The sequence below is a fragment of the Cyprinus carpio genome, chromosome B18 (assembly GCF_018340385.1).
Source record: "Cyprinus carpio isolate SPL01 chromosome B18, ASM1834038v1, whole genome shotgun sequence".
NCBI lineage: Eukaryota > Metazoa > Chordata > Actinopteri > Cypriniformes > Cyprinidae > Cyprinus > Cyprinus carpio.
The window spans coordinates 5,206,258-5,225,602 of record NC_056614.1 but is presented as its reverse complement, the minus strand read 5'-3'; the positions used below and the strand labels follow the sequence as shown (position 1 = coordinate 5,225,602).

General features: G+C 35.8%; 1 protein-coding gene across 3 annotated transcripts in view; it reads left to right on the top strand.

The window, feature by feature from the left end:
- The window catches only part of nectin1b (nectin cell adhesion molecule 1b), a 216,995-nt gene that overhangs the window by 162,486 nt on the left and 35,164 nt on the right, over positions 1 to 19,345 (top strand). For all 3 annotated transcript variants that reach the window (XM_042743594.1, XM_042743597.1, XM_042743596.1), the window contains exons 6-7: positions 2,507 to 2,654; positions 19,144 to 19,237. In XM_042743594.1, the coding sequence (XP_042599528.1) occupies positions 2,507 to 2,654; positions 19,144 to 19,237 (242 nt within the window). The remainder of the gene's footprint in view (positions 1 to 2,506; positions 2,655 to 19,143; positions 19,238 to 19,345) is intronic.

The window sequence follows — 19,345 nt, the reverse complement described above, 5'->3', positions numbered from 1 at the left end:
ATAACTAGATTTGCAAATAGAAAATAACTTCAACTGCAGTCTTACATTTCAAACCAGTAGAGTTAGAACTCCCACAGGAAATAGAAATTATAAACGAGATCTCTTCAATATCTGAGTTGTTTCTTCTAGACAGCAATGGGATTAAATAGAGAGACACAAATGTCCTACTTCTCAGTTTTTTATCTTTCAGGAAAAAAAACATCATTAATCCCACATTTTTTTCTCTTCTAGAGTTTCAAAATTGTCAAACTGTGCTCAGATTTTGAAATACTCCAATATTTATCATCAAATTCTTCCAGTGCGACCATTTAAATTTTATAGCTCTCTATACTTGTTCTCTGTCCAAACGTCTCTCATTTGCGTCCATTTTTTATTTCCCTTAATGATTTTATCAAAAGCAGACAAAGTTGATATTTCAATGAAACAGCTGAGACGTCCATAAAGTCTTTCAAACTATGAAAGATCAACCACTGTGCAATAAAACATTCACTTGTATGCAAATCGATCAAACTCGGCACTAAGTATATGACAACACAATCTCCATGAAAGCTATGGAAGCACACACACAATCTTGCAGAACAAGCCAGAATGCCATCAAACAGCAGAATTAAATGTTATTTATGACATGAGCGTTAGAGATATAGCACCGAAGCCACAAAGAGCTCTCGCTTATTGTGTTCAGTTATATTACATTTCTTGGCCTGGTTCCTGTTGACAATAATTCTGTCATCTGCTGTATTTAGTAATTAAATCTAAGTGTTGCACATCTGAGCATAATTTGGATGAGTAGTCTAGTCTATGCAGACGAGTTATGACATGTGACTGATTGTAGCACATATGGTGCCACCGTGAACGTTCTCACCCCCTGCTGGCCATCAGTCACACTGCACCAGTTTTATGAGATACCCCTGACGGTGGAATTGTTTGCCATGTTGACATTTGCTGCCAACATTGACTGTTTTTGACACAAACTAGAGGCCAATCATAAAGTCAGCAACAGCTGCCGCAGTCTTCAGAACATATTTGCCCCAATAGTCTGCCAAAAAACCCAGTGGCTTAACACCCACAAGCAGCTGCTCAGTTGGGTTACATGCGAGAATGTGCTTTTGCTGGAATGCATTATGTCTGATTGTTTTTGCTGGCATTTTTGCATAAATATTAACATCTAAAATTATAGTGCTCTCATAAGGAGCACCTAAGTTCATGCACTTTTGCTGAGCCCACATACTAAGAATAATAATAATAAAAAGAGATGAATGCAGTAACAAAATGATTCTTTTAGCAGATCGTGTACACTATTTATGTGGTTGGTTGACTGCAGTCCTAAAACAACAATATTTACTTAAGTAAACATTAACGGTTAAATCTAGCAAAAAGCTAATATTATTAGCCTGTGGAGATCACTGCACTGTGACTTTTGTGTTTCCAGGCTGAGTTTTATCTGCTGAAATACAAAGGAAACTGCTGCTTTCAGCCCTGATGCAAGAATTACAGAAGAAACCTCTTTATCTTCACACCTCAACAGTATTGACTGAAATTCACACATATATTTGCTCTCAGTTTCAAAGGTTGTGAGAATGTAGCCTCTCGCGACCTTTGAGACAGACCTAAAGTGTTGTGTTGACCTTGCGTTGTAATGCACAGGTAAAACTGACAATGCTTTTTTAAAAAAAAAAAAGCATCATCATCACTATTTAAATTTTTTTTTTTTTACCTTGTAATTTTTGGAGTGCCAAATCCAATTTTCTTTTTCAATAAACCATTACACTCAGATCTATGTCAAATAATGGAAGAGAATATTTGTCTCTACTCTCATTTTTCATTGCTGTGCTTCTAACACTGCTATCATCCTTTTTTAAAGGGATGGTCTACCCCAAATGTAAAATTTCCTCACCATTTACTTACCCTCATGTTGTTCCAAACTTGTATGAATGTATTTCTTCTGCTGCACACCAAAGAAGATATTTCAACAGTCTTTCTTTTTCTTTCTTTCTTTCTTTCTTTCTTTCTTTCTTTCTTTCTTTCTTTCTTTCTTTCTTTCTTTCTTTCCCTATACTATGGAAGTCCAGCAAACTCTTTTACGCTCAACAGAAGAAAGAAACCCATACAGGTTTGGAACAACTTAAGGGTATATAATGCTAGAATGTTCATTTTAGGTGAACTGTCCCTTTAAGCTCTGACATGAACCACCATGTCTCTTAAAAAAAAAAAAAAAAAAAAAAACACTGACTGGAATCCTGCTTCCAAAGTGAAACCTGCTGTCAATATTAGGCCTAATTGTCGATTAAATAACGCATCTGAGGAAAAGACGCAAACATCCCACACTGCGTGTTCTTCACTCTGACTTAACATGCAGGAATGAAGGAGTGTAAACACAGTGATGTTTTGATTATCTGTGGTCAGCTGGTGCTGTGTCAGCCTGCAAACTCTTATATTTGTGATGTTTAATCGTGGTGGGATGAATCAGGGACAATTCATAATGCTCTTTCTTTCTCTTCTCCTGCAGAAAAGCCAATGCCACAGGGACCTCCTGGCGGAATTTTTGGCATCTTGGGAGTTGTGGTAGTGGCCGGTCTGATTGTAGGAGTGGTGGCTACGATATGTATGGTGTACAGGAGAGGACAGAAGCCTCGCACAGAAACAGACAACGATCTGTAAGTACTTTACTCACAGGTGACATTGACTGTGGGCACTTTTTTCCATGGCCAATTTCGTCTCCACCACATTATGAAATTGTTTACAGCAGGGACCAATCTAGCACAGCGGAAGCACTGAAAAGAAGGTTCATCTTGTTTATGGGATTTCAGTGAAATCATAAAGCAAAATGCAAACAAATCTCTTGCTGCAAACAATGCAAGCATATTTAATATTTCACTGTAAAATACAATTAAAAATGTAATTTAATTTATAATTTAAAATTTAATTGCGGTTGTGGTCTATATCCACTGACTGGCAGCAATCCTGGTTGACAAAAATAGTAAAAGTGATAATAAAAAAAGTAAACATTTATTTTAAATTATTTGTGGATAACCATGAGTTTTTATTAATGCTATGTGCTTTTAAAGGTTGGAGAAAGAGGTGATTGAAACAGTAATGCAGTGCCTGTCATTGTCATTATGAAGAATTACACTTCAGAAACTCCAGCGACACAACAGGAGTGAACATTAAATGCTTCAGCAGCTGTTTCTGAAAGTATTACTCTGTGTCATCCCATCATAATGCTGGGCTTCTAGTTACCTTAATGAAAGAACAACCTTCAATACTTTAGGGTCATCACACTTAAAATATCCAGAAAAGAAGCATTTATGAATGCATCTCTCATTTTGCTGTTAGTGGATGCACTTGATTGCTTAAGAGCATGTTACCTATTTGTTAAAGAGGTTTCCTGATTGCTGTGTAGACCTGATTTGTCCATTTCTCAGTTTGAGAGACAGATGTTTCAATCAGGGCTGATTGCAGGAGGCACATCATATTAGCACCAGAGCCTGTCAAATCCCAAAGCATGGCAAATAAACAGAACACTTGACAGTCAACGGTTTGAAGCGCACACTTCACAAAACTCAGGACTATATGGGAACTCAGAAAAGACCGAAACTTTGGCCCTGATGATTTGGGGCATCTATAATTGAGAAGGGTATTTGTTAGAAATGAATAATGATGAGCTATACCATTCTGGTCCACGTTTTCTAGAAGCATTATAAGCCTAAGTGGATTGTAGAAACAATTGTACAAATTATCTTAGAATTACAGACTGTTTCCCAATTTGCAGGGTAACTGACATTTCAGCATTTCCTGACAGCCGTTATTAAAGCAATAGTTCACAAAAAATAAATAATATATAAAATAAATAAATAAATAAAAATTAAATTAAAAGTAAATAAATAAATAAATAATAAAAATCAACCAGTCTGCTAAAAATATATAGATGAGTTTGTTTCTTCATCTCACCAGATTCGTAGAAATGTATCATTACATCACTTGCTCACCAGTTATCCTCAGTGAATGGGTGCCGTCAGAATGACAAACAGCTGACAAAAACATCACAATAATTCACAAGTAATTCACATGACTCCAGAACATCAATTAACATTTTTTTTTAAGTGAAAAGCTATGTATTTATATATATATATATATATATATATCATCATTAAGATGTTTTAATTTTTTAAACCATTGCTTCTGGCTAAAATATGAGTCCTCTATCCATAATATTGTCCAGTGAGCAAATTCATTTTGGGGTGAACTATTCATTGGAATTGCACAAATAAATAAATAAATAAATAAATAAATAAATAAATAAATAAATAAATAAATAAATAAATATCCTAAAACAAGACACTCTTGTTTAAACCGCAACATTGAATAAGATAATAAGACTTATTTTCTTGTTATATGAATAAATATAACCAAGTGAGGATTATCTGCAAGAAAAAAAATCTAGGTAAAAAAAATCAAGGTATATGTCTTAATAATTTTATGCAGTGGTGTCAGTTTATCTTAAAATTACCAATCAAGATACAATTACATTGTTTGTGATAATTTTATCAGATGTATCACTTTGTCTTTAATAGGTACATTTGAAATATTTCACTTTCTTACAGTATGTAAGATATCAATGTTATGACGGCAGATATTGAGTGATAGTCTGACCTGATGTGGTCCTGGGTAACTCAGTCCTGACAATGTTTCTCTAATTTGTGAAGCCGGGACTGCTGAAACATATTGCACAGGACTTGCAACCAGTTTCCAGCTAAGTATTCCCTCTGAGAGCCTTCCCAGAATGCTCAGTGAACAGGCCAAAATTCAATGTGGCCACTGCCCTCATATGAAATATAAACACTGGGAGATGAATGTGAGGACATATGGCTTTCTTTCTCAGCCATACGGAGATGTGAACTCACACACCCTGACAGCTTCCAGAACGGGTCCTATTAGTCCTGTTCTTTAGTCATGCTTCAGTTCAAAAACACTAAAACGTAGGTATTAATATCACTTGTCTTTCAACCCACATTGAGTCACTTGGATCAGTAAATCAGCATATTGCCATTTATCCCCATTTAACTTCTGATATTTAAAGTTTATAATCTAAAAATGTAAAGTGTAATCTGAGAGGGTAATTAATCCCTCACAGGACAGTGTTGGCTTCATGGGAATATCGCCCTGGCAAACCAGTGTGAGGGTGCATGAAATCTGGCACAGGAGAAGAGATGAAATTATGATGCTCATTTGAGAGAAACCATGCCATTTTGTTTTATGATTTGAAAGCTTGATATTTGAGTTTGGAATCAGGACTAAGCATCACTTGGAACAGTGGTCTGTATTATTATTATTATTATTATTATTGTTGTTATTAAACAATATTTTAACAAACCTGCTACACTGCTTATGTTTTCTTTTCTTTTCTTTTCTTTTCTTTTCTTTTCTTTTCTTTTCTTTTCTTTTCTTTTCTTTTCTTTTCTTTTCTTTTTTTTCTGTCAAATCAAACAACATATAAAACAATGTGGTTTTAAGGAAAATCTAAGATAACAACCTTTTTATAACAAGGGAAAACGTAATATGGTGCAGCTTCCCAAAAATTAATATTAGATAATATTTAGATAATATTTATGATTTAATAATTCATGATATTCATTCATTATTTTAAATATTAAATATTATCAATATAAATAATTATATTTATAGCAATACCAAATGCACTAAAAATGTTATAGAAACTTTTTTTAACTTAGAAATTGCTAGTAAATGTTACAATTACATGCGAAGAAACAGTAACACGTTTAATTAATTATTAATTAGTAAGACATTTTGAAGTAAAAGGACTGAAATAATAACTTCTTGTAGCCACAAGGAAGTCAAAAAAAGCATTTTTTTTCCTTTCTTGTTTTCTCATGATCACAACTGAATTTTCTTGTGATCTCAACAAAACTAAAGCTGTTAGGTATGCAACTTTATTACCAAGCCGACGTGAAAGAAACACCAGTCTCACTTACAAGGTGCAAGATTTCTCATAATTTGTGTAATGAAAAAACAGGTTTTTATCTTGAGAAAACAACTTTTTTTAACTCGAAATCACAAGAAAATTTGTCAGGACCATTAAAAAAAAATCTAAAAAATAATGCATTTGCCTATAGTAGGGCTTCAATACTTGTAAAACATATGTCAACAATCATTGTTTTATTTACAACTTTGCATACTCATTTTTTTTTAACAGTGTGTACTGTATAGGCCTCTTAGCTGTTTGTTTTCTTTCTCTTTCCATCCCTCTGTGATTTACTCAGGATGCCTTATTTTTCCCTCCTAAATGTAATTTCTTTTGTTTGTCATGACTGTCATTATTTATGAAAGAAAAAAATAAGGGTTTTTCAAATCATAATTTAACGCAGTGCTGTTGTTTTCCCTCAAAAATTCTAAATTTACCACCCAGCAATAAATGGAGCACTTGTGTTTGTCTGTAAATGTAAATAACCCCATGCAGCTGCAATAAGTGTCAAAGCGTTCGGCTGTAGCTCTAACACGCATCCAGCCGCAGCTTTTATCTGTGTCAAGAGTCAATACGCTTCAGTCGACCCTGTGAAACGCCACCTAAGATGGAGTAGCCTGCTAAAGACCTGGCATCTACCCACGTTCTCTCTCGCAATCAATCCACAGGCTTAAAGAGACAAATAAAGCACGCTGATTTCGTCTCACAGGAATGAATTAGGAACAAATGAGGCTCTCCTCTCTCGCTTGCTGTCTTTCTCTGCTGCTTTGCTTCAGTAACCACTCTTTCTCTCTCTCTCTCTGGATCCCAGCATCGCAGTGGCCGATAGCTGTGTGACAAAGCCAGAGGCCCCTGGGACTGAGGCCCCAGAGAAACCCGAATCCCCCACCAGGAAAGTAAAGGCCACGGCCACCTAGTCTACCCCCTTTCTGAATTTTCCCTCATAGAGTCTCTGTGTGGCATGATGGCCTCCAGTTCTGTCTGTTTTGAGCTCTGTGTGAGCAGCATTTGAGCATTAATAGGAAAAACAAATATATATATATGTATATATATACGTTTTTGAGGAAATACGAAAATGTTAAAGTAATTCAAATATTCCTATTTTTCAATTGTTGCACTACACTTGGTGGCAAAGATGCATCATAACAAACAAACAAAAATTCAAACAATTAAACATTCAGTCAGTCAATCAGAATTTCTCCCATGCTTCCAGTACAAATAACCAAAAAAAAAAAGGCCAAAGTTTTAATAGTTTTGACCAGACCGCAAGCACAGTACTGTTTTTAGATTACTTTTCAGTAGCCAGAGATGAAGAAAGGCCTAAATGATGTGTGCAAGCTACAAAGTTGAGCTTTTTGAAGTGTGCACTTTAATCATGCACTCTTTTGATGAAAAGTTATTTGTGTAACAATCATTCCTCAAGAGGATTCTCATCTAGTTTTACTTCTAAAACTAAAACTACTTTACACTGACTCACACTGCAAACTCTGCTCAATATGCTAAAACTCCCTAACCTCCGTTGGTCTTTTTTCTCTCCCTGTGTTGCCTGCAAGCATGCTTCTGTCTGCATGTCCAGAATATGACTCCCTGGGGAACAGTGATACAGTGATAGTAGAGCTGTCGTATCTGTGCTTGTATGTTTGTAATTCTGTTAGGAACCGTTTTGACTACATGCGATATTAAAAAATTCAACTTCCTCAAATTATTTTTCAAACATTGATTGCTGAAGTAGATTTTTGCATTTTGGTGTAATGGTGGGTAAAACAGGTAATATAATATAATAATATAATATAATATAATATAATATAATATAATATAATATAATATAATATAATATAATATAATATAATATTCTGTATGTTTCATGATCATTTATTTTTTATTTATTTTTCCTTTGGAAAGGATCGTGTCATTCTTTGTGATGTTTATGCAGTGTTTAATATCACAGTAGTGTAGTTTTGAAATCAAGGTGAAGTACAGATCAAAGCTTTTCAGAGTCACAACAAAGAGTCTGGTAACAGGGATATCTATAAGAGTATGTGAACTCAGTATCCCTTGATGTCTTTACAGTGATGTGTGTCAGAAATAGTCAATTCACATAATTCTCAGTTCTCACAGAGGCCTAAATGACACATAACGGCTGGTCGCTGATCGTGAAGAACGCTGCTGGCAGTTCATGGAGTCAATTGCTGTGATTCAATTCTCAATGGATGGGCAGTCTGTGAAAACAGATAAAGGCACAATGCAATAAAGCATAATTTATATCCCTAGGGATGAGTTTGTGATAATATGTCATTTTATGTTGACACATGCAGAGGTATATAATCGATGCAATCTATTCCCATGATTCTAAATGTGTTCCTGTGTACAATAATAATGTGGCACTATTTGATTTTTGAGAGCAGTTTGGCTCATAAGTGGGCTGGTATTGACTTCTGACAACCAGAGCTGAAGTGATATTAAAGGCTGTGCTGCAATAATTTAACTTCCGTGCACTAGCAGAAAGCATGTTCCAGTGACAGGGCAATGACAGGGTTGATTATAAGCCAAAGACAACAATATGGATCGGCTATGGGTTTTCTTGAAGAGATTTCACAGCACCTGAAATTTGCTGCATCTCAACAAATACAGTAAGTGATTTAACTTAAATACATTTAAAATATATTTACATGCATATTGCCAATCTATCTGTCCATCCATCTATCTATCTATCTATCTATCTATCTATCTATCTATCTATCTATCTATCTATCTATCTATCTATCTATCTACCTGTCCGTCCGTCCGTCCGTCAGACAGATACACGGATGGATGGATGGATAGACAGATAGACAGTCACATAGATGGATAAGCATATAGACAGACAGATAAGTGAAAGGGTAAATAGATAGACAGTCAAATGCATGGAGGGACAGATAGACAGAAACAAACCATCAGATACATGGAAGGAAAGACAGACAGATAGACAGACAGACAGATAGACGGATACATGTACAGACGGATGGATAGACAAACAGATAAACTGATGGACAGATAGCTAGACAGACGGTTAGACCAGTAAATCATTGGCTCCTCCATATCAGATTGCGTTTTCCCTGTTGCAAATTAGAAGTTTCATTAGCATTTAAATTACCAAATAAGATTGTGATCAACAGAGATCAATGAAGGTGCCAGAGACTGGCCTCACTTCACATCCTGCCCATGAAGATCTGGACCTGAAGTCATAAAGAAACACAAGATAAACCTGGATTCAGTGACAGCCCAGGTTGCAGCTCTGATTGTAAAACACACACACACACAAAAAAAGACATCATATTTAAACCTTTTCTTCTTCTCTGCGGATTTAGATGGCATTTCTTGACTGATAGCCTCACTTCCTTTGTCAAAGGATTCCAGAAAGTAATTTTCCTTTTTTTCTGTCTCTTCCCCTTCTTCCTAACTCTTTCTCATAGATTACTCTTTTCAGAGCAGGGATTAGCTATGTTTTTCTCTCTATCCCTGTCAAATCTCCACTCTTAAGCTGCCCTGAGCCTTTCGTGGCCGACAGACCAAGGAGAAGGGCAGGTCGTGAAGGTGGCCAGACATCCTCGGGAAAACCTAAACTCTTATGTTTCCTGCCAACAATGGCTACATCACTGTTCATGCGGGTTCAAGTATTTTGATGTTCCAGTCAACCAGTAGGTCTGTTCATTAACATCCAAGAACTTGCTAGAAAAAACAAACAAACAAACAAACAAACAAAACTATATATACATATAATGGCCATTTTTTTCCCTTCATATTGGGTCATAATAGATGTGAAATATGGAGACCATGGTATGCAACAACCCCCCTCGCCGCCCCAACAACAGCAAAAAAAAAAAAAAAAAGAAAAAAAAATTATTTGTTCTCGAAGAAAACAAGAGACTTTGGGCCAGTTTTACTAATAGCTCGCACCAGCGTAAACCGTTGTTTGTACTGTAAGGTTTTACTAAAGATGCTCAGTGATGAATTAGCGCTGAAAAGGCGTGGACAGTTATTTTTGTGCTTGACCTTATTGAATGTGCATTTGTAGGAGTTTCCCTTTCAGACCCAAAAATTATGGGAGGAGAGTATTCAAATGAATCATTCAGAGTGTTTTTTTATTAAATAACTGGCATTTGTGCAATTATTTAACACAACAAAAAAGCATGTCTTAAACTATTTTGCACTTGAAATGGCTGCAATTAGTGTTGCTAGGAGAAGGCACCGCAGAGAACAGAAAGAACACATGCCAGAAGAACACATTATCTGAACATATTGTTTGCCAAGACATGTTTTTTTTTTTTTGCTTCAAAAAATTAAAGACGACTTGGACCAGGTCTATCAAAGCTTCTAGCAAACCTTAATTTTTTTAGTCCTTTTCAATGTACTGTGGCTTCTTTATTCTTTATTTGCGACTACGCTAATTTGTGCTGCGCTTTGTATATTCCGTTGGTCGATATGTAAATGTCTGTGTTCTATAATTTGTGCATTGTTAGTAAATCACCCGCAGAAATTTCCCCTCCCATCGGCGTTGTTTTGGAATTGTGCTCTCGTGCTAATTTGCCCTGTTTAGTAAAACGCCTTGATTTATGAGTAACTCACTGAATCATTCCTTCAACAGATTTGTTCAAAACAGACTCAGTCAGGAAGGAAAAATATGACTTTATAATTGAGTCATTAAATAACCCTCTTAAACTTTTCATTCAAAAAGAATGTTTCTCAAAAACATGCACTGGTTTTGCTGTGGCTTTGTTTAGAAAAAATAAATAAAATAAAAAAATAAAATTGCAATGGCAGAGTAACTGTTTGTATTGGGTCTAAATTGGAGTTACTTAAACTTAACTTCTTGTTTATTGAATTGAGAAAAAAAAAGCTATTTGTTAAAAATTGTTACTGAATTGTTAAAAAATCTGTCACACTCTTAGTCTTGCTGTCTTTCAAAATTTCAGCGCAGATGTCTTACCTCCAGTGGCATTAGAATATAAAAATTGGATCCCACTTTATATTGTGTCTCTAATACCTGAGTACATACATAGTAACTAAATGTGTACGTAGTATGTAACCACAGTGTAAGTACACATTAGTACATAGTATCTACAGCTGTGATATTACTGTAACTACACACATGTAACAACCCTCAGGATGGTTTGTGTAAGGACAAATGTGTAACAGGACATTGGTAACAACACTTTTTCACTTCACTAAGTACTCATGTAACAGGAATTATATAACTACATTTTGTAACAACAATATGTATAAGAGTAATTGGAACCATTTGATCCAGTGGGGTGAGATGGGTAGGTTTAGGGGTGGAAATGGGATCCAGGAGATGGACATGGGTAGGTTAATGGGGTAAAAATTGGATCCAGCGGGTGGAGATGGGTAGGTTTAGGGGTGAAAATGGGATCCAGGGGGTGGAAATGGGTAGGTTTAGGGGTGGAGATGGGTAGGTTTAGGGATATGTAAAGTGGGAGGAGTTGGATCTCGAGTTGGCATTGGTGCACCACAATTTTTATATCCAAATGCCACTGGAGGTAAGGCATCTGCACTGAAATTTTGAAAGACAACAAGACTAAGAGTGTGACAGTTTTTTTAACAATTCAGTAACAATTTTTAACAAATAGCTTTTTTAAAAATTGGAACGGTCAACTTGATGTCATTCACCATACTATGGATTCACAGACCATCGGCTGTGCAGGAGTATGGCATCTTTGAATATTCATTGATTAAGCGGTGTCAAACTGGTGATTGGTGGTCATTGGTGATGTCTGGTTGACCATTACAATATGGCGGATGGCTTATGTATCGTGACTCATAGAAACAGTCGCTAATGAGGCATCTACGTATATATATCAATGCACATATATATGTATAGATGTCCTATTCAACTGCTCCAGATACGTTGACGTGTCCGCCATTTTGGAATATCTGACCAATTCAATCCGATTTATGTGATTACATGTGACTTTTTTTATTCTGATTGTGCTTCTAGTCCTATTACGATCAGATTAGTAGGGTCCATGTAAATGCAGCTATTGTCTTCATTCATCAGATATAAGATTGTTAAAGTATAGTGTGCCATTTAAACCAATGCAGATGAAATGCAACAGACCGGAAACTAGTCGCAGTGATTTTGCCAAGTAAGAAATGTTCGTGGATCAACATATTTTGTTGATCCTGGATAAACATTACTGTCCAAAAATATAGACTAAACCCAATTCCTACCCCTAAACCTTACCTTACCCATAATTTATTACTAAAATCAGTGTGAAATGATAGCTGATTATCAAGGGTGTAGAAGCACCTAACCCTGATCGTAAGCCTAAAACAGATATTTCCTGAAAAGTTATCCCTCAGTTCTGATTGGTTACTTGTAATGTTGTTCCAGGATCAATAAGGATGATGATTCAGTAACATGTTGTATTTGGTGAAATCACGGTCACTGAAAACGTGAGTTATTTTCCACTTGCTGTGTCTGGGGGTCTTTCTTTCCTGGAGGATTTAAGTAGCCAAATCAATTGTTCAGTGCTGTGATTCATACCTGGTACACATCTGAATAAAAGCACTATTATGTGTCTCAGCTTGATACCCAATAAATAAAAAAGTAAACCACTGTGGTACCTCATAAGTCTAATTGAATCAATAATTACATCAATTTTCTCTATATAGCAAGCACACTGAATTCAAAATGGGATCAAAGAGTGAGTGATATTTTTCTATGAAAAGAGAAGCTGGAAAGAAGGAAGTTTCTGAATTATTTAGCTGCCTTTCATTATTTTGTCCCTTTGAAGAAAGATAATGGTGCATCTGGAAGTGACGCTGTCTGTCAAGGCTTATCTTTCTGCAAGTCTGTGTTTCTCTCTCACACACATAAAAACATACTTTCTAGCAGTTCCAAAACCTAGTGAGCTACCTACCTAGACAGCATTTTAAATGAACTGTTGACTACAAAATGAAAAATCTGCCATATCCGTATGACTTTTTTTTTTTTTTTCTGTGGAACACAAAAGGAGAATTTTTGAGGAATATTCTGGTTATTCCTTTCAAAACAATGAACGTAAATAAGAACTTGGGCTGTAAAAGCTCCAAAATAACTATAAAGCACCATGAAAGTATCATAAAAGTGGTCCAGATGACTCACAGGGGTATACACTATATCTCAAGGCTTCCAAAGACTTTGTGTGAAACAGACTGACATTATTTATCTGTATTCATCATTTATGTAACATCTTGCCATTCAATTTGGTCACTCCACCCATTAAAAATTAATCGAAAATAATCTATATTTTTGTGTCCTGTTTCATCGAAGAAAAAAATATTTATTTATTTATTTATTGATTGATTGATTGGTGTGACCTAATCCATTAAGGATTCTTAGGCACATTTTGGGGAAGTTACATTAAATATACTAATAATTTAAATGTAGATAAACTACAATCATGTAACTTTTTATATTTAACTTTTACTGAATATTATTATTTAATATTAATATTTCAGTAAAGCTGGCATGATTAACTTGAACAAATGCTTATAAACTTGAACAGAAAATATGTGTGTGTGTGTGTGTGTGTGTGTGTGTGTGTGTGTGTAAAAGTGAATTTAATATGTTTAAGTGAGTCATATAAAACAGTGAAGAATAGCAGTATTTTACTTTTTTACTAATTTTTCTTAGTAATTTTATGAGTCAATGTACATGAACCCTGCAAACAAACCAATTTGCTACAATAATTCTGACTCTGAAAACTACTAGAGATTGCCCTACTATAAGGACATGAGAGGGTCTGTATTACTTACTATTGGAGAAAGCATAATGGCTAATTTGGATCACGTGTCCCTTAATAACCAATCACATTACAGCCTTGACGTCATTGAATTTCAATCAGAGTTGTGCGACACTCAATTGTCATTTATGGATACCATAGGAATGAGTGAGAAGTGCCGTAAGCTGAATCCCACCTGTCTCAAAAAGTCAGTGACTTCTCTTATAAAACAGCTTTTTTTTTTTTTTTTTTTTTTTTTTTGGTAAACTCTAAAAATAGTTGAATACAAAAGTATTGTTAAGTGTAAAACATGTTGAAGATTAGCAGACAGGCTTTCGATTAATTAAATGATAAGACATTTCCTCTAAAAAGCTGTTTATTCAGTGTAGTGAAGTCTCTCCTCCATTGACATCCATTAAAAAAAAAAAAAAAAAAAAACAACAGCCTCTGGTCTCCTTTCCCACGTACTGCCAGACCGAAAGCGTTAGCTGTAGCCGTTATGCTTTTTTCACAGTTTTACATAGTGTTCAAAATGCATTTTAGCATTAGTGAATGGTTATTTAAGTCCTGTAAAATCCAGATACTGACAGCATCTGGATAGAGGAACATGTCAGTCTTAGCACTGCAGGCAGCTGCTGATTGGACACTGCATCGCTGCAGTACATCTGTCTCCAGCTGTGGCCAGCTGGGAACAGCTTCTGAGGACACGGGTCAAGAAGACCCAGTCTGCTCTAATTGTACTGTGTGTCTTAAATTTAAATAGAAGCAGGCACATGAGGTCCTTTTTGCTTTGCAGTAGTGATGTTATAACATTAGTTGATTCTGCACTAGACTTTTTTCCCCACTAGACATAGAAAACAATAGACCAAACAATAATAGAAGATATTTTCTTGCAACTAATTACACACATTTATACTCAATTCTGAAACTTTGCATATTATTATTATTATTATTATTTTTACAGCAGACAGTGAACGAGAGGTGATACACGATGATAGAACCTCACAGCATGCAGTACAAGAAAATGTACATTCTAGAAGCTCTTCAGTATTTGCAGATTCTCTTATCATAGCCTGTAAGCAGTGTTTAGACTGGCAGTTACATTACTCATATTTAGAGTAGCTTAGAACAACTTCAGTCATTTGCATGCTTATGCAGATATGTGGTTTGGTAGAATTATGGACTCTTGGCAGCTTTTATGTTAATTATAATGCATCATCATTATCCTGTGTAATTGTTGCCTGTGTGAAAAGTGCGTGCGTACGTACATGTTCCATTTCTTCAACTATTTATCTTTTTAGAGCTCTCTTCTTTTTCATTTTCATCTTTTATTTCTGGATGAAAGTGTCTGTAACAAGGAAGCAATACCTGGAGAAAGCTTTTGGTTTAGCATCACCATCCATCGCAATGAAAGTTAAAATGACCCCCTTGGAAGAATGTGATTTGAAATGTGGGCCATTTTTGCTTACGAGCCATTCACATTTGGGTTAATCAGCTAATTAATAAAATATTTTAATGTAAAATTCAAAACATTTTCTCCAGTGCAATAAAACTGTACTTTAAGATGTAGGAAAAAAATAATAATACAAAGAGAGAGAGAGAGAGCGAGAGAGAGAGAGCTTGTGTTGACCACAGACCTTCTTTTAGGCATTTAACCAAAAACCAAAAAGTTCAAGATGATAAAATCGGAAGTGCTAAAATGCTAACTGGTTTTCAGGCCTACACAAATACGACACCTCTTTTTACAAGGAAATCTGGTAACACTTTACAATAAGGTTCATTGGTTAACATTAGTTAACTACTTTAGTTAACATGAACTAAGAATGAACAATACTTCGACAGGATTTATTAATCTTAGTTAATGTTATTTTCAACAGTAACTAATGAAGTGCTTCCCAAACCTCTCCTGGAGGTCCCCCTGCCCTGCAATTTTTGTATGTCTCCCTTATCTAACACACCTGATTCCACTCATCAGCTCGTTAGTAGAGACTGCAAGAACTAAATTGGGTGTGTCTGATTAGGGAGTTATACAAAATGTGCAGGGAAGGGGGTCCTCCAGGACAGGTTTGGGAAGCACTGCATTAATGCATTATTAAAATATAAAGTTGTGATTGTTAACATTATTTAATGCATTACATGAACTAAAAATGAGCATTAACTTCATATGTATTGTTCATTGTTTGTTCATGTTAGTTAATACATTAACTAATATTTACTAATAGAACCTTATTAAAAAATTATAAAAAAACATAATATCACATTAAAGTGTTTCCGGAAATATTAAAGGCACAGCAGCAAAACGCAATCCATTTAACTGTATGAGTAGAAGAGATGGTGGGAAATGGTCATTGAACAACTAAATTATGACTCAATTGGATACCAGAAATCTTGACTTATGAGTGAACCTTTGGAAAGAAATATTAAATACTGCTTCAAATTATTGTATGACCCCTTTTAAGCAAATTACTGATCACTCATTTGATGCACAGTCCTTTAAAAGTGACTCTGGGTTGAGTGCTTTGCTTGAGGCCACAGCGAGCACAGAAACTCTTTAGTTACTGACTCACATTCTTTTGGTAGTGAAACATACAACCTTTGTATTGGCAGCCTACAGACTCAACCATTAGGCTTTCAACACCATGTGCGTGCGATTCTGTCCGAGTGAATGTCAAGAAACCTGTCAAGAAAAAAAAAAGTTAAATAGTTTAAAGCAAATGTAGGCATGTTTTTAGGCTTATAAAGTTATCATTGTAATGACAATTAATCAATTGGTTCTTTTACATTCACATAGTCATAATGTAACGTTTAAGAATAGTGAAAATTATAAATATAAAATAGAATAAAATAAGATAAAATAAAAAAATAAAATAAAGAAATAAAAAATGTAGAAATAAATAAATAAAACATATTTGGATGCAGTGTATTAAGGAAGCCCATTTCTGCCACTGAATAAAAATAAAATAAAATAAACAAATTTAAAAATTACTTAATTGTGAGATAAAATGTTGCTATTTATTTATTTATTTATTTATTTATTTAATTTTTGTACTGTATGTATGTGTGTTTTAATTCTGTGGCAGAAATAGGCTTCCATACATTCCAATTATAAGAATGCATATTTAGAAATTTGCATAATAATGTTATATTGGAAAAATCGTAATGGTTAAAAAATATGCTTGATTCCTCTATATGCAAATTTCACTCTTTTTTATATATTTATTTTTTAATTCTGACTATATATCTGTTCTGTTGTGATACAAGGTGATGTGAAGTGGAAGTGATGTGTATAAAAGAGGAAATGGAGAGAGGCACTCATGCGCAAAGCAGCCCTGACTTTATAGAGCCCGACTGGCCTCGTGGAAAGGTCAAGCAACTCAACAGCGACATGAGGCGTTGTGTTTGCCTCTAGAGATCTACATGTTTAAGTGCATTTGTGTAAAATGTAAAAGTGTTATACAGCCTGTGTTTCCCTTGCTCTATTTTTGACACACACACACACATACACACACACACACACACACACACACACACACACACACACCGTGCTTCATTATCTATCAGCACAGACATCTTGTCAGAATGAGCAGGATGATGTCTGACTGCTAACATGTTTGAGGAAAGAGCTTTCCTCTTTCTGGAAATTAGATGGCAACTCCTGCGCAGCTCACCTGTCACATAGAATTATTTGGGTCTCCTTCAAGCGATGCAAATAACGACACCCAAAAACTTATTAGAGCAACGTCTGTGTATGTATGCGTACGGGCAGATGTGCGTTTGTGTATGCACCCACATTCTCATAACGTCTTGCGTGGGAGCATGTGTGCTTACGTGTGTGAGCTTGTCTGTGCGTGTGTGTGGCAGTTTGACATCTGCTTTTGAGTTTTGTCTGAGTTCTCCTCTGGGAACTAGCTTTTATTTGAATTTTCAGGCTTTATGAATGAAATTACAGTGCAGAAAATTGGCGAGTTTATGATTCACCAGATGTCCTTCTACAGTTTTTGCTAAACTCAGTGACTGGTGAATTATTTGAAGTAAAATTGAATATCGGGTGTTTGCATGAACTCTCCAGAACCACATCAAGTGTGTGCCGAGGCACAGGTGTGCTGAAGTGTTATGTGTGAGGTCATGGGTTGGGTTAGACAGCGGGTGATTGAATGCTTTCTGCAGTGTAACCACTGTCATGCACAAGTTAGAGTTTAGCTGAAAGTGCTACTAAAAATTTCTGCATTGCACAAATGTAGATTTAAGATTAGGGAACACATATGCACTATTAATGAAGTGTTTTTCCTCAATATACTCATAATTTGCTGCTTATTATTAGCACGTAAGGTAGTTGTTGTAGTAGTTATGTTTAAATATTGAGTAGTGTTAAGGGATCTAGAATATGGTCATGCAGAATAAGGCATTAATATCTGCTATATAAGTACTAATATTCAGCCAGTATGCCAATAGTATGCATACTAGTAAGCAACTAGATAGTAGTGAATAGTGTTCCCTAATTTAGTGTGTCACCAGTCTCATTACTTATTGTTGGTAATGCATTAACTAGCTTAGGTGCATTAAATAATAACGAACGAACGAACGAACGAACGAACGAACGAACGAACGAACGAACGAACGATAGATAGATAGATAGATAGATAGATAGATAGATAGATAGATAGATAGATAGATAGATAGATAGATAGATAGATAGATAGATAGATGACAACAGTAAGGATTCCAGTGTTGATTCCAGAACCAGCAACCCGAGTTGATTTCACAAATTTTGCAACTGAACAGCACTAGTTAATGATACAACCAAATTAATACAGAGTTATTTACAAGCCAAGTGAACCCTATGCTAGTTATTTGTGACCTAGTGTGAACTTTATATCTCAATTTATGCTACGTCTGCAAATTATAATAAAATTCATGAGGCGTGGTATGACATTTTTACAGCGTTCCCCGTTGTCTCCCAGTTTGATGGTGACTCTGAATTGAAGTAACAAATGGCCGGTGCAACTCTGCCCTACTGAGTCTCACATCATGGATCAGACCTGTGTGCTCTGTTTGCTGTCTGTCTGACACTTTAAGGGATTGATGGGAACATTGGTGGGCTATAATTCGGACCTCCCTTGTCCTATCGCTCCCATTCTTTCCTCTCCATTTGCCCATTACAATCCTGTTTCATTATCTCTCTCTCCATGGCTAGTGAGAGCCATTGAAAGGGCATAGCTGAAATGGCACTGGCTACAACAAAGGCAGTGTAAGGAGATGCCTATCAAACCCCCGGCAGGCGGGAGAGGCAGACGTGGGCATGACTTCTCATTACGTGTGCTCACACAAGGCTTAAGCCACGGCCGCATGAAAGCTCTCTCAGGGTACCGGGTGTCAGTCTGTTTTCTTTTCTTCCAACAGGACTGACCTCCCCCCTGCTCATAAGCCGGCCCCTCCGCCACCCAAGAAAAAGAGCAGCGACATGAAAGGCGGCCTGACGTCTGACGAGATCCAGGTAGGGCGTCTTCCTCTTTTCCACACACGCCTTGTCTCAGGAAACACTTACACCACCACCCATGATTTTCAGTCTGCCTCTGAATCATTACTTTCACATGCTTAACTT